This window comes from Anopheles gambiae, chromosome X (assembly GCF_943734735.2).
Source record: "Anopheles gambiae chromosome X, idAnoGambNW_F1_1, whole genome shotgun sequence".
Taxonomy (NCBI): domain Eukaryota; kingdom Metazoa; phylum Arthropoda; class Insecta; order Diptera; family Culicidae; genus Anopheles; species Anopheles gambiae.
Window position 1 is genome coordinate 5,978,476 of NC_064600.1, and position 19,045 is coordinate 5,997,520.

The following is a 19,045-nucleotide window of genomic DNA, read 5'->3' on the forward strand; positions in this document are numbered from 1 at the left end:
CAGTGAATGCGTGATCCGATAGGTTAGGTTAGGTTTCGGAGGTCCCGACTGATCCCGGTCTTTGCTGCAGAGTCCACATCAAATGTCCGAATATCGATGGTGTCGATGGTTCCACACACCATCAGTTCTGGGCTGAGGCTTGGGGATCACTCATGTGTGTGTGTGTCTGTGTGTAGGTAAAGCGTTCGATCGCACGCAAGTGCGATCAGCCGCAACACATCGTTTGTGCTTTGGCGTCGGGTATGTGTGTGGCGCTTTGCTACTGCTCTCCTTCTCCCTCTCTCTTTCTCTCTTTCTGGCGTTCACGCGCGCGCACGCTCGCTCTAGTGCACACGGTCTCCTACTCCACCGTAGCCGTCCATCCTATTGCCCCCTCCCCGCTCGACCACTCCCCTCATGCTCCCCTTCTCCAACCACCCTCTCTGCCGCACCTTTCCGCATTCCTAGCAGCTTCCCACCCCGACATTCGTGCTCGACGGTGTGTCCGTGCCGCGGACCTGCAGCGGACCTTCACCGCAAACCGTAGGAGAGCGGGCCAGAGAACGAGAACGAACGGCAAGCCGCAACAGCAACAAACAGAAAAAAGCCCCTCCCTCCCACCATTGAACCCCCTTTCCTGCCTTCGTACCGGGCGCAACACACAGTCCGGGCGCGAGAGCGGTTCCGATACACACACGTACCGACAGGTGATGATGGTGGTGGCGCATGGGAGGAAGTGTGTGGTTGTGTGTGTGTGAGGTATGGAAGCCCGCTCAGCAGCCAGCAGCAGCAGCAGCAGCAGCAGCAGCAGCGGTGGCGAGAATGGAAACAAAATATGTATATCGTGCCAATTTAATTTCTGTTTCACTTAGCATTTGTCAGTGCTGAATCGTCCGCGCTGTAGAATAGATGCCTCGGGATCGCTCCGAGCTGCCAAGCGAGGAGAGCTAGGAGTACGTGTGTGTGTGTGTGTGCGCGCGTCCGCGTTTGTTATCGCAAGTCGTGTGCGAAAACGGATGAGGTTCGGCAAGGCCTGAGTTTGTGTGGTTGGAAAATTTTGGGGGAGAAAGGTGAAAGTTGTCGCCGAAACGCGCCGCACACAAAGCAGCCGGAGAGAGCAAGGAGCTGCCGGAGTGTGTTTGTGTGTGTGTATGTGTGTGTGTGTGTGTGGTTAAGTAGTAAAGTTTGGGGCCGGAAGTAGGCCCAGCGCGGCAAGGACACTCTTCCCTAGACAGGTTGGCAATAGCTTTCCCTGGTCACAGCCAATCAACCAATCAACCCAACAGCACGTTGTGAGAATCAAGCAAGTTCTGGAAAAATTCTGCAAAAATTCTGGAAAAAAAATCTGGAAACAATCTGGAAGATCCGATTTTTGGAGCATCCAGCAACTCGAGCGCCAAAATAGCCGGAGCAAGCCTGCCCGATTTGAATGCTGGGACCGACCTGGGTGTGGAAGAAGTCACGCATCAATCAAACGGTCGTGGTGCCACCGACGACGAGCTCAACCTTCCGCTTGCAGTCGACGACGCAGACGACGATACCCGGCGCTCGGGGATACTCTGGCGTCTTCTTTGCTGGCGTGCTACTGCGCACTGCTGCAGGATGCAATATGGTTGGGATCGTGCACCGTACCGCCAGTAGGGTAACGCCCCCAGTGCCTGTCGGTCGGAACAGTCCGGACGAGCCCATCCAGTGGTGCATCAGTGGCGAGCGAGGCAGCATCAGCAGTCGAAGCGTTTGACTCTAGGCGCCCATTTGCGTCCCCGGCTACGCTGAATGCGATCCATTAAGGCAGTTTAAGTAAACAACTGCAACCGAACAAACTGTAAACAGAAGCGAGCAATTTGCGTCCATACGCGAAAGCGGGGAAAAAAAGGAAAAGAAAAACAAAACCCTTGTGCTAGTGGTACTTCCATTTTTTGGTGTGTGTAATTTCTTTCCCTTCCGTGGGTTCACAGGGAGCGTGGTTTCGAAGTTGTGGCCTCCTCCCCACTGTGAGGTGTGATTGTGACCAGCTCCAGGTATCCAGGTATCACACAGGCGCCGCACAGGCGCTCCAAAACGTTTCAGTTCGTTGCCGTACTTCCTCCAACGCCGAGCATCATCGGCGCACCGGGAAGTAAGTGAATCGAGTCAACAGAAGGAAACGCGAGAGCGAGCGAGCGAGTTCCCCGCATTTAAGCACCGTTGTGCGTGTGTGTGTGTGCGTGCTTCTTGGGTGTGCTCCAAAGCGTCTTCAAAGCAGCCAAACACCGGGTCACCAACCGGGATCGCCCCAAGTGCACGCAGCCACCGCCGGGAGGATGGAACAGATCGTTACCACGAGTGTCTGCTTTTTAATGGTAAGTCGTCAGGATCGCTTGGGGTTTGAAGGGGACTATTCCGTGTTTTTAAGGGGCCGTAAATCTGGACTTGATCGTGGGAAAGCACGCACGTACGGTGACTCAGAATCCAGCATGTTGGGGAGGCCCGCCCGAGAAGCTGCTCCAAAAAAGGTGACGCGCGCCAGAGCAAGATCTCGCAAACTAGAACCACCTGGGTGGAGGCTTTGATTGGTTCTGCGACCGGACCCGGGTAACCTAAACTTTCTCCTCCATTGGGGGCCGCAACAACACCACACTGTCGATATTTCGGTCGCTCGCTTTGAGCCAGCGGTGTCAGTCGCCACACGCAACACGTCGGCCACTCGGCCAGTGTGTAGCATTGACATCAATTAGCAACGCGGGGCAGATCCACTCAGGAAGGAGCGAACAGCCGAGCCATGCTGTGACCGGTCTAATGCCTGTGTGCGTTTGCGGTTTTATTGTTGCTGTTGTTGTTGTCGCCATGTCCCTTGACAGGATTGACAGGGTTGACATTTGCGAGTGCTGCGAGGATGCGACAACAGGACACATCGAGGTGCGGTTCCGATGTGCAGATCTAGCGCCGGGCAACCTTGCCCTAGACATGGGCTTGCTTCTCCCTACCTCCACAGGTGCCCACTCCAGCGCCTGCCAGGTCCGATCGGTTCCGACTGATCGCGCACCGAGACCTCGGAAGGTTGTGCAAAGAATCGGTACGGTCGTGCGCATTCTTGCTGCGCAACTCAACGGGTGTGTGTGTGTGTGTGTGTGGTAGGCAGAGAGAGAGAGAGAGAGAGAGGAGTGAAAGCAGTACGCCGGTTTGGCACGTTGCATTAGCGATAGGCATGCAACCGTGTCCTACAGCCGTGACCTTCTCGTCAGCTGGGTGTTCTTTTTTGCTGAAATTCTACGAAACCCTTTTCCAAGAAAAAAATCAGATTCTCATTTCTGTGGCTTTTTGGACCTTTGAAGAAGTTCTAGACGATTGCCTCATGGAAAAAAGGGATTTTGAAGAATTTTTTTTGAGTTTCTGTGACTTCTGCAACATTGGAAGGATTTCTGAGCGTTGAAGAGTTAAGATATTGAAGAATATTGAAATCACCGAAACTTTGGAGAATTTTTTCAGTATTTTGGACGTTGAAGCATCATTTCAAAACATTTGGAGTTCATTTCGGTCGTTGGGGCATTCTTTCGGAATTTTTAGAGTTCATCATCAACATTTGAGCAACTTTTCCAAATTTTTGATATGACACAGGGTTTCGCAAAAGAACAAATTCTGTAAACTTGGCAAACATTGGAGGAATTCTGGACGTTGGGGCATCATCTTCAAACTTTTGGAGTAGATCATCAACGTTGGGACACCATCTCCAAACTTTTGTAGCTCATCAATCATCAGTCTTTCGGAGCTGCACCGAACTTGAAACCTGGAATCTTTTCCTCAGACATTAGTCGATACTATTGCTGTGTTTCCTGCATCCATCCTGCCACCTTGACGCGACTTGTTGCTGGCTTCCGCTGCCAAACGCTGGTTTGCGAGCATCATCCAGACCGCGTTAATGCGTCCCAGCGTCCCTGGGCGCCTGATAATGAAAGGTTTCGGCTGGTTAACGATCGGCTAGCCACAGTGGGATCTCCTGCACCGATCAGCGATCACTCTACGGGGAAGGGACCTGCTTTTATTTTGCTTCCTTTCTCTCTCTCTCTCTCTCTCTCTCTCTCTCTCTCTCGCTCCCCTCCTCCATTCCTAATGTCTCGTTACGCGACCGAAGGAGGAGGTGGTGCCCGTTCTGGGTTCGCTTGTCGCTCGCCCGCCTGGCGTTTCGGTTCTGTGCGGCGGCCGCTCCAACCTGGGCAGGGACGGTGGCGCTGCCGCGCGAACTAATTAGTATTCAACCTTGATCTTATTTCCACCCCGCCTCGTGGACCTCGGCAGCCCGTCCTTCTTGTGAAACAGGGCAGGGGCAAAAACGGGAAGCTGGCGGAAGGCTCAAACGGTTCTCGACCGCCCGCCCGCCCGCTCGCACTTGTGGTTCATTGATTTTTTGTTTTGGTTCTTTGTAGGAATGTTTTTTTTCTCTGTACTTTTTTTTTGTTGTTGTACCGTTTCGGCGTGCCAAGAATGGCAATCGGCTTCTGGGGCGGGGTGGGCGCGTGTGACGAAGGGCCCAACCGTCGTGGTTTGTGCTGCGAGAGCGTGCGCGCGCGCGCGCGCGGGTGGAGTGACTTTCACTTTTCCACTCCACCTCAATGGGTGAGTGGATATGATGGTTTTGATTATTATTAGTGGCGCTTTTTTTTTCTTTTTTGAATGTTGTTATTGGCCACTGGATCAAAGTGTTTAAACTGTAGTTTGTTGCTTGAGCGAGCAGAAACGCGCGCGAACGGGATGTACCGCAAGAATGGCGCCCCTTCCTAGTCGAGTCTAAAGGGCAGCGTGGCCCAAACTATCAAGCCAAGCCGTAGCTTTTGGGGGGGGCGTTGGTATTTTCAGATGACGTCGTTCTGCTCCAAACCGCAGTTCCTGGGGCGATATCAACCTTCCGCCCAGCGTGAAGGTACGTCATCTAATCTCAGGCTCGCACGAATCACGTGATCGATCGGTGACTGCGGCGCGATATGACGAGGAAACAGTTACGGACAGTTGGCAATCGGGCGGTTCGGTGTGACAATTCAAAGGCAACAACCAAACTAAAAAAAAACTCGCCTGAAAACCTGAATGGGAAGGGAACGTAGCAACAGCAGCAGCAGCAACAAAAAAACTGGATCAAACCAAAGCGTAAGGGGCACAACGCGGGAAGGGTGCTTCGGAATTGAAGGGAGATCCCGTCCTATTGTGGCAGAGCTCGCTGAATGCGCTGAATTAGAACGCAGAGGCGTGTTGCAGCCGATCGGGCTGTTTTTTTGTTGTTGTTGTTGTCCTGGACAAGTTTGCAAAAGGGGCACCACCCGACGGAGCCAGCAGCACACCGCCGCCAGCACCGCGACGGACTGTGAACTTGAAAGGAGATACAGGTTTGCAGGTCCCCGAGACTTACTTATGCAGAGTAGCACACACGTACCCCGGCAATGTAATGGTCCAGCGCTGACGCTCTTCACCGCGAGGGGACTATCCCTGGAGCGCAAGGTTCGTCGCTTTCACACTCACGCTGCAACAAGCGCGAAGAGCCAGCAGTCCGTCCCTAGGATGCCAAGCCAGCCAGTGTGTGTGTGTGTGTTAGACCGAAGCGGACTGCCCGGAAGTAACTAACGGAGAGGGTTACTTACGGCCCATCGTGATAGATGTATACATATATTGCTGGCTAGTGTGGAGACTTGCTCCCCAATGCTAGAATGCGTTCGCAATTACGTAACCCTGACAATGCGCACCGCTTGCGGCGCTCGCAACTCTCCCCCCTAATTTGCACCCCATCTCCCCCGGGGAGGGTGCAAGGGGGTGAAGGCACGCTTATCGTCGGGATCAGTGGCGGGAGGGGTCCCCGGCTGCGACAAAATGGAACACGATAATCGTACTCCAGCCGCTCTCCGTTCGGCACAAAGGACGGTTTCTCACGGTCCGAGCGCGCCGCGAACACTCCCAAAATTCCTTATCCTTTCCGGGGAGGGAAGGAGGGCCCAGGGGGTTGCCCCTTTTGCTGAGAGCCGGCGGGATGAAGTTTAGCTTGCAAAAATGGTAATTAGCGCACTCGTAACGTTTTCGTCTACGATCGAGAGAGCGCGCGCGCGCGCGCGCACCACTAAGGGAATATATTAATTCCACCACTTGTGCGGGGTTTCTGTCCACGCGGTTCCTTCAATACTTTCGATTTTTTTCTTCTTCTGCTCGATAACAACGGGCGCCGGAGGGGAACGGGAGGGTGTTATTTCGGTGGCGCGCTCTTTGTTATACCCGCCTGTGCGCTGCTACTGGTATTTTAAAACGGTTGAGCGATTAATGTACGCAGCCCTGCGGGGTTCGCAAGAACACGGACCAAGCCGCGCAAACAACTGATGCCGAAAACAAAATAAAAAAAAAAAAAACTTGACACAATGTACGTTCGCCGTTTTTGATGGATCGATCGACTTGTCAGTCTAATGAGCAACTGGGCGATTTAAGATTTCAAGCTCGTAATGCTTTGCCCGGGCAGCGATATACCACGAACAAGCGTGAACAAATCTGTAATCTAGCTCTCATAATAGACTTCTGGAGCATCCTATTCGCTTGGATTAGGACTAGTAAATCCAGGGGCTGGAGCGATTCTCATAAGGCCAGCGGTCAGTGTCAATTCCCGTTTGAATCTTCCCCGCGAAACAAGGACATGGGTATCGGTGTACATCGGGAGATTTTGGAACAACACACGAATCTGAGAGGATACTTGGGAGCCTAAAACTTATTTTTTTTATCTCTAGTTCAGAGATGTCAAACTGATGACCTTCTCTCTATGCTTGTATGCATAAATAATATAATAATTGCAAAAAAAAACTCTTGAAGTCACAGAAGGAAAATCAGGTATTTTGATTACAGACGAGTTATTTTGATGAAACTAAGCTTTTAATTCAGCAAATATTTGATTAACAATTACAACTTACAATTTGAATAAATTACAACAAACAATTTGATTAACAGGATCAACTCACAATTTAGTTTCAACCTCGTTCAAAATCGTGAATGCCTTACTCATATGTATGTACTTTAGGAACATTAATTTTTTTGTTTAGCCATCAATCTCTCACACTTTTTTAAAAATGCGAAAATGAAGATCTGAACTGGTCTGAACAACCTGTTTTAATTTATGGACTTTAGACAGTATCAAAAGTAGAAATTCTCTGCTTTAATTCTAGCTCAATAATATTGATAATCAAAACGGCACCAATATCAACTTTACTTTACGTATTTTTGCGTACTGAATCTTGTTAGTTGCCATAAAACTCTGCAAATGTTGAGAATATCAGAGGCCTATGCCCAACTGAAAATAATCTACTACATCTATTTTTTTACTTTTTTTAAGCGTCAAAGATTTAACTTTGTAACCATCATCCCAAAATGAAATGAAAAGATCTGCTAACGATCTGATTTTTGTATCAAATAATATCATGTAAAAACTAGGCTGCAGCGCGTGTTACTATTTTCAATGGCATTTTGGTCCGCGGTGTCAAATGAGTTTGACATCGCTGCTCTAGCTGGTTGTCAGTGGCTAGGGCAACCGTTTGAAGATCCGTTCCATTTTAGTCGTTCATATCTCACCGTATCCGGGGAGAAAAGAAATCAGATTTAGACTTCAATATGAATTGTAACATCATGGAATACAGTACATGCAGTACAGGATACAGTACAAATAACAGTGGTCCCAAGAATGCTGACTTTCGGAACACCTGAATAGGTCATGAATAGTTCAGAAGTAACGCTCCCTATTCTTAACGCATACGTTAAGTCCCTCAGGTATGATGTCAACCATTTGAGTTGTTGGACAACAGTCGGATAGTTTCGCTACAATTACGTAATGGTTGGGAAATCAGCTTACAATTGAAATATGTAATGTTCAGTTCCTGAAGTGAACGACGTGCAATCAATCAAACTTGGTCTATAGCATAGCGTGTCATTGAGATATAATGGTCTAATGTCAATTTCCATGTTTGATAATAACCCCTTCGTGGCGGTTCTAATGCAAAGAAGTATGGCAAGGAACTCTCTGCAAGTTCTAACCCTGGAATATGAATGCATGCAAATGGAATTGATAAACTGATCACTAGCTGGAGTTTGCCAATCTCTGATCTTATCTTTCTGATGTTATGAACCAGGTCAGGTCATCAGCAATTTAGCACTTCATATTTCTTAAGTTCTTTAAATTAGGCTCCTTTTCTGCCAAAAAAAAAAATGCAATGACCCAGGCCTCGGTAAAGATGTCCTCGCCAGTTCGTTACGCCACTACGCCGAAGAATTTCTGGAGGAATGCATCCGGCATATTCATCGATTCTCGTTTACAAACTGCACCTCAGAAGTGAAAGTAGGCATCAGAACTGAGTGTGTGTGTGTGTGTGTTTTTTTGCCATAATTGCAAAGGTTTGTGGCTCAACGCATTGGCATGCGGTCGCGCGCGCGCACTCCTACCGTTCGCTCGCCGTATCGTTTGGCATCGAGAGCAAGGCCTAACCGAAATGAGACCAGTGCGCATCGGATGCCTCCGCGCCGGCGTAGAGTTACCGAAAGAAATTAGGTTTCCCAGCCGGTTACACCCAGCCGCGGCCGGAGAGCGGCACCACCCGGGCCGTTTCGCACCACCTGACATTGACAGACTTTCAGCTGCTGCTACTGCGCCAACTTCTTGGAGTTGGAGCCCACGGGGAGAGCCCCCAGCCGTTTGTAACGCGATACTTTCCATTCGAACGTCGCCTAACGGAGTCAAAGTCACGCTCGCGGATGGTGGGAGCGTAGACGAACCAGCCTGCAAACGCTGACAGTGACATTTGCGACGCGGCGCTACACCCGCGACGGCCCCGGACATCCCTGGCTGATGGCAGCTTCGGTGTGAGGCAAATGGCGAGCCAAAGGGGCGAATATCTTGAGCACATGCCGTGACGCACCAGGGTCACGATCCTTGCTGGAATCCTTTTGTTTTTTGCTTGTTGTGCTCTCGTGGCCGCACCTCCCCCTGCGTAAAAGCCGGCCTAGTACGTCACACGGCCGAACTTAAAAGGATGATTTGCGTCATGATTAATGGTTTCTGTTTGACGCAAATTCTTGATCGCGTACGATCGCTCTAGAAAAAAGGGAGGAGGGAACGGGGGTGGGGGGGGGGTGGGTGTTTGGCATGTATGATTGGGACCTTAGAAAGAGGTTCCATTTCCGACGTGACGTTGCGTAGTTTTGAAGCAAGGAAGCCTAGGTTGTGCGTTTTGTAGCGCTTCCCATTGCCTCCCGATGACGCCACTGCGACTACCTCCGGAAGGCTCGGTGGATTAACGGGGTCGCGCACCAGAACCTCGCACCAGCTGTGGGCGGTGTTGGGCACAAACACCCGGGGCCTTTCCCGTCCCGCGGGGGAAGGGAAACGCTCATCAATGGCAAAACCCGCCCTGGGGCCCTGCCTTGTCGTGCCGAACGGTCCGGTTACCATTCATTGATACACATATCCGGCAGGTTTAGGCTTTTAGACAGTCCGCAGCGGTCGGCCGGCCCTAACCCGCAGCCTGAACGCTGGCACGAGTAGAATGTGTTCTGTGCAAAAGCATTTCAGGGCCACCAGGGCATGGCGTGTTGCTTTTTTGCTGCTGCTGCTGCTGCTGCTGGTGGTGTTATTCTGCAGAAGGGTTCAGCGCGGACACTCGACACCCACGCGCGCGCACACACCACACAACACGGTAGCTAGAAGCTAATTACTGTCCATTCATGCAAACCTGACCACACACACACACACACACACATACACACACAGTGAAACGAAGAAGTGGTCAAACGCAGTGGTGAAGGCCATTGCAAAGGCCACCCGCGCGCCACCCATTCGGTTCCCTTTTGGGTCGGGCAAGATTTGGTCCTTCGAACCGGATCGCAATGCGCGCGCTCGCTGTAACGGTGTGCGACAGTTCGGGCAGGGTGCATGAATCACTTGGTTGCAGTGTGTCGGGTTCACTTTGTTTTGTTTGTTACGACTGGCTTCGATTAATCATGGCACATAGGTAGGTTCCGGGTTGCCCAGTTCCCTGCCCTGATCAGCCCCAAAAGCTGGAAGCGCCCCGAAAAACTCCCTACAAAAAAAAAAGTCTCAAACATGAATGTGCCGTCTTGCAACCTGCCGATCCTGACCGCTGGAATGCAGATCACGGATGTCCCCGGTGCGACCGTACACAAAACGCTTGGCACGCAACAAAGCCTCCTTCTGCTGCCCAGTTTCTCTTCTTCCGTTCGGCGGTTCCGCTCCCCGTACCAGCTCGCACTAACGACATTGAACGGCCTTGGATGGCCATGAAATTGGCTTGCGTGCCGACCCAATGTTGGTGCAGCCGAGGATGGGTCGCTTCTTGCGCTTCCAATAGGGTTTTTGTTTTGGGAGGGGGGAAGCGAGCGTTCCGGGGGCGAGGAAGCGGCGAGATTTTTCCTTTCCTTTTGCCATTTGTGTGCCCCTCGGGCGCAATTTACGCGGTGGTGCCGATCGGGCGATTACTTCGCGATCGGTTCGCCCGTTGTTTGCGCTCTTGTACATCCATCTTGTAGCTCTCTCTCTCTCTCTCTCTCCCATTCTCGCGCGCCGTGGGTCTCTGTTTTGCTGGTTTTGCTTCGTTCCGTTCGTTCAACCGCCGGCACGGTGTGTAGCTGGGGCCGTTCTACTTTAGGCTCTCGGCTTGGCAGTGCTTTTGCTGTGCCACTCGCCGCTCGCTGTGTAGTGTTGCGTTGAGTCGTGAACTCTTTGTTTATGGTTCGCCTCGCGGGGCCAGGCTGCCAGAGGACTTGCTATATGGTTGTCTGCCAGCCTGCCGAAGGGATATGCCTGGACGCTGGACTCTGGTAGCAGCTGGGGGTGATTGTGTGTGCCCCCCGTCCTCCCTGTCCCCCCATTCTCTCATCTTCTTCAGAAGGCAAGTACGCGGTGTGACTGTTGCCGCCCCATGAGTTTCCATCGATTCCAGTGATTTGTGTGTGTGTGTGTGTATTCATCTTGCCTTCTTTCCCTTCCGATGCAAAGCTACAATGTGCAGGGAACGTGCCATTCGGAAAAGGAACGGAACGGAAGGGGTGTGTGTGGGAAACAATAAAAGCGGGCAGTTAAAAAAACCTGAAACAACGCCCTGACCACTCCTCTCAAGCCGACGTTTTGGGTCGTTCGCCTTCGCGCCGCGGTGCTGACAGCGAACGTGCGAAGAACGGAGGACGACACATGAAACAAATTACACACATCACACACACACACACACACACACACACACACACACACACACACACATGCAGGCTTGCGTTTCCGGGAAGATCAAACCGCAAGCATCTTGGGTTTGGAGGAGGCGTAAAATCCGAATTCTGAAGCCAATTGCAATACTCGAGCAAAATTCGGAGAACGAAATGTGGGGTTTGGGGAAACCTTGGGGCATTTGGGGTGAAATTTTATTACCAAATGCTCACCAGCGGCGGCACATGCATTCATGCGAAAATGGGGAATCAACCTTTCGGATCACACGATCGCCCCGCGGGGTGGGAAGCAGTTAAAATGGTCTAATTAGTTGGCAAATGTCACTCCAGGGGGTGTTCCTGGGGTTCTGCGGCTGGCAGGAAGTGATGCTGACCGCTGTTCCAAAGCGTGGCGTTACATTTCATTTGAGCGTACAGAACACACAGGAGATGTTATCCAAGTGTGTTAGATTACTGCAAGGTTGCATGGGAGTTAAAATCTGCAGATCCTCGAACTATTTTGAACTTCTTTGCTCTAACTATCTTCAAAAGTTACAATTTGTTTTCCAAAGATTTGGCAGGAAAGAATTAGTCAAGCAGCAATTTTCTGAAACAGTTACTTGTTTAGATTTAGCGTCTGGACCCATTTCATCGATCGTTTCAAATGCAATAAACGATTTGGATGAAATATACGGCTAATAAAATGATTAGTTTTTGCTGTTCTCTTGGAAGTTGGAAGCTATTTGGTTGATGTTTCTCAATTCGTTTTTCCACGCATTTTGCATCGTAGTCATGGTCATTAGTGTGACCAATAAGTTCCACTATTTTCCTCATCGGGCCAGTTCTGCTTCAATCTCCAATCGAAAGGCATGCGGTTTGCACGAAGCCAAGGGAAGCGAATGGGCCAATTACTCATTTCAGTGGAGTTTAGACTTTTATTTAAGCATTGAAGTATTCACTGCAAATGGCAACTGTTATGTTATGTTATGCGAAGATACTCTAACAATGGGGGATTTTTACGGCATTTGTCAAGATTTTACGTTAGAATACTGAAATTCCACGTTACTGGATCATGCCAATTGTGTACAAACAAAGATGATATCACGAAATCGTTTGATTTTCAATTTGTCTAATTGAAATAAATTATAATGACTTGACTGACTAGTATCTTAACAGCCCTGAAAATAGAGTACTGAGTTCTAAACAAACTAAACTGAGTTTCAAACATATTTGTTCGCCGATAAACGCAACGGGAGATTGAAAAATGATTACTACACTAGTTTCCTGCCTGTTGCCTATTACAGAGTATATGTTAAGTAGTGCTTAAGTATGGGATTTATCCACCATCAATTACCCGGGCTCGGTGGTCGAGCTGGTAAACGAATGGGCTTAAAAAACGTGCCCGTCTTGGGTTCGAATCACTCTCTGATCGGTGGTACAGTTTATAATAGTCCTTGTTAAAAGGGGCATGGCCAAAAGAAACGCAAGTAAGAAGAGAAACATAATTCATCGATTGCTCTCTCGTCCTTCCTTCCTTCCCTTCCTCCCATCTTTCTCCCGACCCCTTTCTTTCGCAGATTTTGGCCATCGTTCGCGTAGGCAGCGTTCCTGCACCGAGTGACATCATATCAGGGCGAGAGTTCCTATCGATACTCATGAAACCGACCGCCGAAACATCACCATCATCGGGTGCTGCGAATGGTGGCGGAGCTGCTGCACCGGCGCGCAACTTCCGGGGGCTGCGCAAGTTTCGGCACTTTTACCTCGATCAGTCCGGCACGAACGATGACACGATACTGCCGATCGAGGCACTGTTCACGTCGCAGGAGGATCTGGACCGGAGCAGCACCCGGTTCTACGGCTACCGGAGGGGCGGCCAGCGAGCCAGCAGTAATGGTGGCTTCACCACCACCACCACAACCAGCAGTACGACACCGTCCACGACGACGGCAGAGGAAGAAGCGTTGGTGAACGGTGTCGATCCGGGCATCACCACTACCTCATCACCGCCGCCACCCTCGTGGCACGTTGACGGCGAGCCAACGACGCCGCCGATGGAGGCGAACGGTGCTACCGCGGGCGAGAGTGCCGAGCTGACGACCCTGGATGACACTAGCACCACCACCGTGCCGCCGCCGGAGGAGGAGGAGGATGAAACGACGGCAGCGCTGCCACCCGTGGTGGTGGCCCGGTCGCCCGGTGCGCGCTACGCCAAGCGGGCCAAAGCGATCCAGCAGCCGGTCGAGTCGGCGGCGCACCATTCGCACGCCCACCGGACCGAGCTGTCCGTCGAGGAGCTCAGCCCAACGATCAGCAAGGAGGAGGACCCGGCGCCGCTCGACGACTCGGCCAAGGGGGAATCGTCGGCGGTGGCGAAGCTGATCGCACCGCCAGCCGGCTCCCCGCAGCGCTACCGCACGCAGCGCAAGCAAGAGTCCGCCGGCGGTCAACCCTTCCAGACGGTGCGCTACCACGACCGCAAGCCAGCTACGGGCGACGGCGGCACACTAGCCTGGCGCGATAATGACGGCGACCAGAAGGCGCAGCTGAAGCCGGCAATGAGGGAGAAGAGCAGCAGCAGCATCGGCCCGGCGCCGATGTACTCCGAGCCGGCCCGGTTCTACTCCGAGCCGGCCCAGTACTACTCCGAGCCGGCGAAGGTGTACTCGGAACCGGCCAGGATCTACGGCGAGCCGGAAAAGGTGTACTCGGAGCCGGCGCGCGTCTACTCCGAACCGGCGAAGGTGTACTCGGAGCCGGCGCGCATCTACTCCGAACCGGCGAAGGTGTACTCGGAGCCGGCCAAGATCTACTCGCAGCCGTCCAGCTACTGGCAGACGGTCTACTCGGCGCGCCCGGCGGATCCAACGACGACGGCAGCCGCCCCAACGACGACCACGATGCCGACGACGACGACGACGACGACGACTGCGACGGCGGAACCTGCCGCCAGCACGGAACCGTCCACCGCACCGGTGCGGCTGGTGTTTAACGAGCTGGACAAGATCCCGTACGACCAGCTGAACGCTCCGACGGTCGACGGTGAGGATGCCGGCAGCTCGATCCACAGCGCGATCGGGAAGTTTGTGCCGAAGCAGAGCCACGGCCAAGGCGCCGGCGAGGATGACACCCGGCAGACGTTGGGCGTGCAGCAGCAGCAGCAGCAGCAGCCGGCGGTGGTGGTCCAGACGCTTGCGCCCGGCGTGCTCGGCCCGGGCGACGACTCGAAGGTGGGGTACGTGGTCGAGGGCCGCAACTACCGCAAGTACCGGGTGGAGGAGAAAACACCGGACGGGTTCATCGTGGGCGAGTATGGCGTGCTGTCGCACAACGATGGCAATCTGCGCGGCGTCCGGTATACGGCCGATTCCGACATCAATCCACGCCTGATCTACGACGCACTGCTCAAGTTTCTCTCCCTGTGAGTGGTGTTTGTGTGCGTACATGTGTGCGTGTGTGTGTTTAGCATCCGAAGTCGAGTCATACGTAGCCAAATAGAAGAGCGAAGCGAGCGAGAGCAGGTTGTGGGCGCGCGAGCCAGCCAGGTCTGGGAGGATGTTAGCGAAACAGACTGTAGCGTACAGGATACATATAGAGGTGCGTGTGTGAGAGAGAGCGAGAGAGATAGAGAGAGAGAGAGAGAGAAAGAGAGAGAGAGAGAGAGAGAGAGAGCGAGAAAGCGAAAATAAAAGGGAGATAAAGAAAACGAAGAAGAAGAAGATTAGAAAGAATAAGAAGTAAAAAGGAAAAGAAGAAGATGAAGAAGAAGAAGAAGAAGAAGAAGAAGAAGAAGAAGAAGAAGAAGAAGAAGAAGAAGAAGAAGAAGAAGAAGAAGAACGAAAAAAGAAGGAGAAGAAGAAGAAGAAGAAGAAGAAGAAGAAGAAGAAGAAGAAGAAAAAAGAAGAAGATGAAGAAGGAGCATAAACAAAAGCGTCAAGTTGGAAGTCGTGTACATGTAGTCGATGCCATATTCCTTACCAACTCCACGGAAGAAGAAGAAGAAGCAGAAGAAGAAGAAAAAACATAGAGGACGTCCCCAGCTTTTAGTAGATAATAGTGCGCACGCGACAGCTTCGCCCAACCCTAGAAATGCTCTCACTCTCCCCCCCCCCCCCACCCTCTCCCGCCCGCGAAACTCGCTTCCGTCCACTACTACCCTTTCTACCGATTAATAACGCCCAAAAGCACACAGATGCTGGCCTCAGGATATGCCGTAGTAGCGCTCAATGCCTTGGAGCTCGGGACAGGAGTCTCCGCTAGTTAGATAATCAGTGGTGTCAAGGTCAGGTAATCGATTCCCCAGGCTCGTCAGTTTGCCATAACGCTTCCGGATGTGTGTTCTTTTCTATCTCTCTGTACTTAACTTTACTTTAAAAATAGGGTTAGGAGTTCCAAGTCACAACGCCCCCCCTTACCTCCAATGTGTATTACTCACACTGTGTAGAACTCACAGTAGTAAGCAGTCACTAGATCGAAAAAAGAAGAAGACCAGAACAGAGTTATTCCGAATTTCAGTATCAGCACATCTTCCTCCTTCCCCTTCCCTTTATTTGAATTAAAATGTGATAATAGCGTAGATATATTAACTTAACTTATCCTTTAGACGCGTAAGTCACCGCCACTGTGGTCTTCGCCCGCACAGCCGTGGTCTTCGCCCGCTGTATTCTGGGGGCGCCCTCCGTCCTTCTGCCGGTAGGAGTGCCCGGACGGTTTTGCTCAAGTCAGTGTTTTAGTGTTGTCCTCCTCCCCCTCTCCTCTCCTCCTGGGGCAGGTTTAGTAGTAGGTTGTATCTGTCTTTTAAGTTGTTGTTGTTGTGGTTTTGTGCAGATTTGGTGGTTGGCGATGCGCCCGAGTGCGGACGAGCGACGAGGTTGGAGCCATAGCACCTAGTAGGTCCGAAATCGGTTTTATCGGTCTAGTTCTAGTAGCAGCGAATACGACGAAAAATATCAAGCAGACGAGCTTACTGCACACTGTTTAGGATCTTTAGGACATTTACATTAAATCTAGATTTACTGGGAGAGCTGCTGGACTGGAGGTATCAAAGTCCAGGGGCTTCCCAAGGGGTAAATAGAGTATAAGACACCTAAGGTTAAGTGAACGGATAGGTAGACATCTAATAGATGGTAGCCGTGTGGTGTGAGGGTTGTAAGAAATTCCTGCCTGCCTGCCAAACTAGACGCGGCTGGCATAGGCTGGCAGTGCTCCAGAGTAGTATGTACGGTTCGCAAAACGGAGGGCCAAACATTGTTTTGCAGAGCGCTTAGGGTGTGATACAAGCTAAGAGACGCGATCGAGTAGCAGTAGCAGCAGTGGTCGTTCACAATTCCAAGAGCACACGGCAAGTGCTCGCGTTTCGTTCCCAACCAACTCTCACGCACGCTCACTATCTCTCCCTCTCTCTCTCTCTCTCTCGCTCTCGCTCTCTCGCCTATTGCCTTCTTGCCATGGTTTCGACGCCTGTGTTCGCAACCGAAACTTCCCGGCAAAACGTGTCGCTGCCGCGCACTGCCCCCCCACATCCCTGGGGATGACCTGTACCGCACCAGGAACCGAATCGATTACATCGATAAGCAGTTTGTGTAATAAATGTATTCCTCTTTTCCACCAGCAGCAGCACACGCCTCTCTGCCACGCCTCTCATGTCAGTCTGCCCCCGAGGCAGCGGTCCAAAGTTTTGGGAACTGTTTCGTTGGGTAGTAGTAGGGAGTCGAAGACTGGTTGGAGCCATCCATTTCCGCGATTCTACCGTACAGATATCACACCCCGTATCGTTGTGGACGCTCTGAGACACACACACACGTAAGCAGACCCTTGGACAAACCTAGGCCTAGTGTTTCAGGTATCATGTGGATATAGCCGCCAGCAGCAGCAGCAGCAGCAGCAGCATCGTGAATTAATCCCCCTCGTTTGAGGTAGAACGATGTCGTGGTAGCTATAAATAGCGCCGGGAAAAATGGAATCTTGGGAACTTGTTGGGCCCGCATGTAAATCAAGAACGGCAGCGAACGGAACAGCAAGGGAACACAAAATGCACACCTCACTCACTCGCTCACTCTCTCGCGCGCACTGGACGCAGTGGACTTGCAGGCCCGGGGTGTATGCAAAACTAGCCGGACACGGTTTTTCGAGCGCTGTCCGCTTTGCCTGGCCTGGGTGCGAAGTACGGGTGTTGCCCACTAACCTGTCTTTACTGTACGGTGGTGCGTGTGTCTGTGTGTGTGTGTGTGTCAAGTAGGCGTTGTCTCTCAAGTAGGCAGTGGCTCTTTGTCAGCTGATGGCGGATATCCGAGGCGTTCGCTTAATGGTGCCCATTATCAGGCCAATCGAGTTTCGGCGCCACTCGCACAGGCAAGCTTGGTTGCGTGTGTGTGTGTGTGCGAGTGTCCCCGAAAACGGGCGCCCTTGAGCGACCTTCCTGCTGGACGGCAGGAAGAGGTGTTAAGCGGGAGCGAACGAGGGAGTGCCTGTCATCATGGCCGGAAGTGGAACCGATTCGCAATTGCTAAACCAATCCCTGCTTGCGTTGGAGTAATTAGCTGAGGTCTGGTCGTCCTGAGGGGCTCCTGCTCTCGGCACATTCGGCGGTGCCCGCCTGGGCAACTGCAGCTGATGGATTATTAATCATCGGCCATTAATCTTAACGCTTTGGTCGGCTCGTAACGAAGCGCAATTTATGGGTCGATCGCATAATCCGCCCGCGGATGGTTTCGGCTCATGTTTCCAGCGCTGGTGGCTGTTGCTGCTGCTGCTGCTGCGTGTCTGGGCTGGCTGGAAGTGGCTAATGAAGTTATTGGCCGGGCAGGACCGGCCAAGCCTGGTGAATCAGCCGCAGAACTAGATTTTATGGCCGGCCGTGTGCCGTGGATGCCCCGTGAGGGATGTGCCGCACGTCCGTGTCGTGTCCTTGAATGCCGAGCTTTTCCGGATCTTCGGTTCGCCCATGATCATCGACCTTTGCGCGCGGATGGTCGCCGGGGCAGCAAAACAAAACCCTACAAAAAAGAATGAAACAAAAACAAAGGATCTGCATCGACTGCAGCGACAGCAATCATATCTCGTGGTAGCATGTCCCTTTCCAATGCCTGCAATCTTACCTTCACTGCAAGAGGTGTCGTGCGTGCTGGCACGCTGATTTGCGCTGCGATAACTGGGCTTGGGCTAGTTAACACCACCGACCACCGATGATGACAAATCGTTTTGACCCCGCAAGTGATGTACGGGCAGGGGCAGTGTACGGTGTATGGCCCGGGCGCAGATCGACGGGGTGTGATCGATGCATTTATCTTTGTTCGATAGTCATAAAACAAATGGAAAAAAAACAGATAAGAACACTGGTGGAATCTGACATGGTTGACAGATGGCTCGGGCGGTTGACTAAGTGCCTCCATGCAATGGTGATGGTAGAGCGAAAAGAAAAAAAGAGGCAACCCTGATGAACATCCTGGAGATGGATGGCAGATTACATTTATAGCTACAAGCGATGCCGACAGGGATGGTTTCAATTCGCTCGCTTCAGTCTGGGTGGCTCATGCGGGTGCAATTGAATCATTGCGGTCAATAAACTTTGCTGTAGCTTAATTAAAACGGTGAAGGATGGAGCAAACCACTCTGGGGATGTATCACTTTGGGTCATGCTAACTTATCTCAGTTCTTAAATTTAAGTTATCTCTTGTAAAATTGGACCTTGGTGTAACATTCTCGGATCAGATGTTGAGAGGGAATGAAGCATCTCGAGGAATTATCTTGAGGAAATATCTTCAGGATTTCGAGTCCCAAGTGACTTCAGATCTGTAAAAATACTTGCCGGAACATCTGAGTACAAAGAAGGATATGGGTATATAGAACTGACACTAAGAATAGGACCTATCCT

The 19,045-nt window shown here is 51.7% G+C and overlaps 1 protein-coding gene across 1 annotated transcript; it reads left to right on the plus strand.

Moving 5' to 3' along the window:
• Positions 1–790: 790 nt before the first annotated feature.
• Positions 791–14,961, plus strand: LOC11175580 (proteoglycan 4). The gene is made up of 2 exons (XM_061649737.1): positions 791–2,321; positions 12,750–14,961. Exons 1-2 carry the CDS (start codon positions 2,283–2,285, stop codon positions 14,595–14,597), a joined length of 1,887 nt encoding a protein of 628 aa, XP_061505721.1. The 5' UTR covers positions 791–2,282; the 3' UTR covers positions 14,598–14,961.
• Positions 14,962–19,045: the final 4,084 nt, after the last annotated feature.